The 6,000-nt window shown below is 39.6% G+C and overlaps 1 protein-coding gene across 1 annotated transcript; it reads left to right on the top strand.

Annotated features, from left to right (window-relative positions):
- Positions 1 to 3,573: 3,573 nt before the first annotated feature.
- Positions 3,574 to 4,492, top strand: LOC104441565 (putative germin-like protein 2-1). Its single transcript, XM_010054711.2, has 2 exons — positions 3,574 to 3,682; positions 3,957 to 4,492. Exons 1-2 carry the CDS (start codon positions 3,574 to 3,576, stop codon positions 4,490 to 4,492), a joined length of 645 nt encoding a protein of 214 aa, XP_010053013.2.
- Positions 4,493 to 6,000: the final 1,508 nt, after the last annotated feature.

Genomic DNA, 6,000 nt, shown 5'->3' with positions numbered 1-6,000 from the left:
AAAACACCGATTGAAAAATAGGATAGCCAAATTAAGTCAAGGCAATGAACAATCACTATACACATAAGTGTAATAAGTGTGAAAGCGAACGAAACTCGACAGTCAGCGATTAACCAAAACACAAAGGGCGAACCAAAGCCAACCTGAGGCCGCGGCATCGTAAGGCGGCGGCATCGAGGAAATCTTACTTGGAGAGGTGAGTGCGAGAGCAGAACGGCGGGAGGCGATCTTCGAGGTTGGGATGGCTGATCTCGGATGAACACCGAAGAGCAGCTTGCGAAGGAGATGGTGAGGGATGACGGCATAATCTTCAGTAGTGACCGCGAATCGGATGAACGAGCGATGGAATCGAACTTCCGAGCTTACCCAACTGCCCTGCTACGAGCGCGATGCGAACGCGAGAGCAGAACGGCGGGAGGCGATCTTCGAGGTTGGGATGGTTGATCTTGGATGGACACTAGATAGCAGCTCGTGAAGGAGACGGTGAGAGACGCTAAGAGAGGCATGAGAGTGCGGCGTGAGAGTGCAGAGGAGAGGAGTCGTGATAGTGCAGAGGAGAGGAGGCGTGAGAGTGCAGAGGAGATGAGTCATGAGAGTGCGGCGTGAGAGTGTAGAGGAGAGGAGTCATGAGAGAGGCTACGGGAGGCTTTTAGGGTTTTCTTTAGAAAAGGGCAAAAATAGATTTTGGTTAATAAACGAGGGTAAAATTGGCAACTAACATATTTTCATTAACAAAGCCCCATCATTCCGAAAATGCTAATCTCAAATGCACCTTGGACCCTTCATTCCCCTAAAGCCTTTTGAAGCCCCTTGGAGATGCAATTGCATCTCCCCAAAGTCCCCAAAATATTGAACCAAACACCACCCGCTTTTGCCCAAACCCCTTTAGAGGCAAAAGCCCCTTCTAAATGCCAAACCAAATAGGGCCTTAGTAAGAGGCATCTCAACCTTCGGAGGTGACTTTGATGTCGCCAGTCTTTACTTTTTCGATGGATCGCACCGATGAGGCGACTCATTTGCAGCGAAGGCAGGAGGAGATGGCGAAAAGGAATCGGGCGCTACTTTGGAGGATGATTCGGAGACGTGGCATCCATGGCTTCAATGCTTGCCCCACTCGAAGGTGTGAGCATCGAGAGGAGTGAGATCTGGCCTTCAGTTTCCTAAATCTGGAAAGCGTTTTTACTATATATTGGAAAGTAATTTTGGTTGAGTCAGTTTTTGGTGAATCAAATAGATAAAAGTCCCAAAAAAATTCTAAAAAAATACTTTCACTTAAACAAACATATTCCTAAGGGCCATTTGATTTATATTTGAAACATACGCATTTTCTCACACATTTTAATAAAGGGAAAAAGCCACCAAAAACCTTACTCTTTGCCAATTGTAACACATTTACCTTGGTGACACAAAAAACCCAAAATTTGCCACGTATGACATATTTATCTTGAACTTTTTTTCTATAACACAAAAAATCCAAAACTTATAATTATGTGACACATTTACTGCAAACTTACTTTTTTTTTGTAACGCCAAATTTTTTGGGTCAATGTATCGCACAGATACAAGTTTGGGATTTTTAGTGTCATGAAAAATAAGTTTGGGATAAATATGTCATATTGGTAAAGTTTGAGGTTTTTGGTTGTTTTTATCCTTTAATAAAAGAAGTGAAACTATTGTTATATCATTCAAGAAAGGAAGAATGCCGCCAAATGATTTTGAATGAAAACGAAGCAAGAAGACCATGATGCCTTTTTCTTTTCTTTTTCTATTTCAATTTTCTATTTGTCAACATTTTCATAAATTTCTTTTTAATTTATTAATCTTATTTGCAGATCTGTCTCAAACTATAGAGACATACAGGACAAGATTTCTAGTTTTTCTTCTTGAATAATTTTATTTTCCAAAATATGAAGCAAATGCCAATTTCACTTGCAAACTGAAAGTTCAGTTAGATCATCATGAAAGAAGGTGTTTATTTCTTACCATTTTGGCTCAATCATTAAAAAAGCAAATTTGGCATTTATCTTGTGTGAATAAAAATTGTTACCATGTACATACAGTCATTTTAATCCGCCATATAAATTTTTATTTCCAAAATATAAAGCAAGTGCCAATTCTAAAATCTATGTCAATTTAAACTTGACCTTTTGAAAGCGAACTGGTTCACAAAAGCGAAGGCATTCTCCGTCACCTAGGCAAGATCCACCATTCTTCGCCTCACCACCATTTTCATGCCCCAATCCAAAATCCTTTTCTTGAATTGGTCCACACGAGGGTGCTTGTTTGTCTACGCAACACTCACCCAAGTCCCCATGTTACTCATGTGCCATGCAAAATCCTTGCCAATGACCCTATTCAATCACCCAAGCTTCCTCACCGATTCAGGGAGTCAAATGGAGCCACCCATTCTTTAAAGGCAACAGTTTAAGAAAAAAAACTGTTGAAGCCCAACTTGGGTTAGGTATATGTGGTCTAAATTGGATCGGGTATGAGTCACTTAAATTGTACTGCATAAAAATGGATCAATATAGGTTAATTAAGTCAATTTGGTCAAACCAATTTTCTATTTATTCCAAATCTGACTCGATCTGTCACTACTCATTTGACAGTTAGGTACGATGACATTTATAAATTGTTGAAAAATGCCCTAAAATTCATGCCTGAAGAAACTATGTGATAGTCTTTGAACTTAAACATCATAGAACTATGCCTTTTCATAATCACTCAATCGATGAAAACCAAAGCACATTGCTGGAGTTGTATTCACGCAATAAATCAATAGTTAAGATAAATACAATACCGTAAATTCTAAACGCAAACAAAAGTATCTCGTTCTCCGTAAATTCTAAACGCAAACAAAAGCATCTCGTTCTCAATGTATATATATATGTGGTGCAACAACAAGCCAAAATACGGCTATTATGAATAGAACAATCGTTCCATTAAAGCCTCTCCATTCTCATACCCATAATGCATTAGCTACCAAGAAAAGATAAAAAAAAAAAAAATAATAATAATAATAATTATTATTATTATCAGGCGTCATTTTCCTATATCGGCACAAAGTAAGAATTAAAATTCTTGCAGCACGTTAATCAAGCTTGCGTTTTCTTATATGTGTTAACGGAACGAAAGCCGAATGGCAAAATAAAAAAGAGAACTTATTTTTGGCTAAATGCCGTGTACTTGGTCAAGGAACAACTTCGTTGATTAATTCTTCTTGCGCGTGAAATCGCCTTCTCTCTCAATAAATCCACACATTATAATCTCTATTCTGCAAGAGAAAATTGCCTCCATTTTGCATTTGGCAACACACGGAAGGGACGGCAAAAAACCAAGAGGAGACTCTTTCTTTGGAAAGTGGCCTTCTTACATTTATCTGAACCTTTGTCCTCTTCTGCTCTTGCACGCATATAAATACTGGCGACCTCCTCGTACCATTTCATCCACAACAACAAACAAAAGCCATCTTGATTGCTCACGGGAGAGAGAGAGAGAGAGAGAGAGAGAGAGACGTCCCCATTGAAAGTTAAACTCGATCTCTTCATTTTGCGGAGGATTTTGCTTTCGGAGATGGCGAAAAGTGTACTTTTGATTTGTTCCTTGGGTCTGGTGTTTGCTTTTGCGGCTGCTGATAATAGCTCTCTCCAGGATTTCTGTGTCGCTGAAGCTGGCAGTTCAGGTAATCAATGCATGCTCGTGACTGTGGGAAGAGTTTTGATAGTGCTTCTTTTTTTCCCAGTAGAACTTTGGCTTCTGCGTATTTATTTTGTAGAAGGAGTCCGTCATGTAATCTGAGAGCGGCTTTCATTTGACTAGATAAAGCCTGATAGCATGCTTTGATATAATTCCTAGGACAAAACGTTTCCTGGCAAAATAGTGTGCAAACTACTACTAGAGATGACTTTAGTCCATCTAGTGCTTCACTGATTCAATTTTTATTGCTCACAATACAGTTCTCGTGAATGGCCAAGCATGCAAGGACCCCGAAACAGTTCAGGCAAATGACTTCTCCTTCAGTGGGCTCCATCTTCCAGGCAACAAGTCAAACCCTGTTGGCTCCAAGGTCACCCCGGTGACCGTGGCCCAGCTCCCAGGGCTCAACACTCTTGGAATCTCCATGGCGCGCATCGACATCGCACCATGGGGAATCAACCCACCCCACACTCACCCACGAGCCAGCGAGATTTTGCTAGCCTTGGAAGGAACCCTCGAAGTGGGGTTCATCACTTCCAACCCCGACAACCGCCTCATTTCCAAGATCTTGCAAAAGGGTGATGTGTTTGTCTTCCCTCAAGGCCTTATCCATTACCAGAGAAATACTGGTTATGGGAATGCAGTTGCCATTGCAGCTCTTGGTAGTGAAAACCCTGGTGTCATTACAATCGCTAATGTCGTGTTTGGGTCGATGCCTGATATTTCTGTAGACATTCTTGCCAAGGCATTCAAAGTTGATAAAACTGTTGTTAGCCAAATTCAGTCAAAATTTTAGGGAAGAATTCGTGGGAAGCTTGTGAGATAATTTTGTTTGAGAGCAAAGTCCGTCAATCCGTTTGTTTAAACTTGTGTTTGGCCATGTATCTTTGAAAATTCAACTTTCTGTTCTCGTGATTGTATTTTCCAGTATCGTCCTTGAATGGTTTATTATATATGACCCAAATTAAAATCTCTCTCTCTCTCTCTCTCTCTCTCTCTCTCTCTCTCTCCCATTGGTTATATTACATCTACGTGGCTTCCGCATCATTAATTAGAGGCAATTTAGCTGGATAAAGATGAAAATGTGCCACAGACACATCTGTTACCTTTTCATTGTGGAACGTTTTGTTCCATCGTATTATAGATACTGTAAGAGTATCTTTTGAAAATACATGAGGTATCGAAGTAACATCGTCAAAATCGGAGATATTTCGCCGTAATTTATGTAAGGTAAATGTTATGTCAAAATGAGCTTAGATTTTGTTTTCTAAAAGGTAATTAAGCATAGTGGATTTTCATGAACAAAAATAGGAAAGGATAACAACATGTCTACTCTTCGGTCGATTAATTGAAGTAAATATTTGGATGTGCACACACTTGTGCATACAGAAAGTTTTTTTAGATAAATAGGTGCATCAGGATGCATGTAGTTCAATATATATGAACCCTTGATATTAGTAGGCCCTACCGCATAAGATCCATATGATTTAAAAATTGAGATGCTTGGATACTATGCACAATCTAAATTGAAGGATCTCACTGTATTTTAAAGTGGAGGGCCCATTGCATTAAGTAGTTACTTAACTCGTGCTTTGCACTGAAATGCCTATATTTTTGAATTGTTAATTTCGTAGTAAGATATGATGTATGAGAAAAAGATGAGACTTGCATAGTTGTCGCATTCTATAATTTTGTAAAAGAATATCAAATTTAATGAAGGTTTACATTAGTATGTGGCAGAAAAAGATGATATAATGTTAAGTTTCCTTAGCACATAAAATAAATAAAATGGAAATTGTTCCCAAATTAAAGAATATATAAAAGTAGAAACACGCTTTTTCTACTCTCTCTTTAGCTTATCAACTCCCTTGAAATAGTATTTTGACGATATCATCTTTGTGGGTCCCATCTTTTAGCGCATTGGACCCACAAACGATTATTAAAGTCAAATGTGGGGCCCATTTTGTGTCCCTTTTTTATTACTCTGTTCTTCTTTCTTTTCCTTTCGTATCCCTCTATTCTCTCCCTTTGCTGGTCCATCATCCGCTTCTTCCTCTCTACTTGCTGCACCTATGTCCTCCATCGTGCCTTTAATCCTCAAGGCTCCATCGGCCGGGCTGTTTGCTTGCTCCATCACCTTGCCGCCCCTAGTGATCTCAAACCTGCCATTGTTGAGACTTTCCCGACCATCTTCTACTTCGCTGTGAAGTATAAGATTGGGGAAGTGTCACTTGACCCCACTGTGTGCCTCAATGATTTCGAGGATGAAAATCCAATCGATGATGATGAACTTGATGAACTAGA

This window comes from Eucalyptus grandis, chromosome 5, assembly GCF_016545825.1.
Source record: "Eucalyptus grandis isolate ANBG69807.140 chromosome 5, ASM1654582v1, whole genome shotgun sequence".
NCBI lineage: Eukaryota > Viridiplantae > Streptophyta > Magnoliopsida > Myrtales > Myrtaceae > Eucalyptus > Eucalyptus grandis.
Note: the sequence above shows the minus strand (reverse complement) of the source record. Positions and strands in the feature narration are given on the sequence as shown.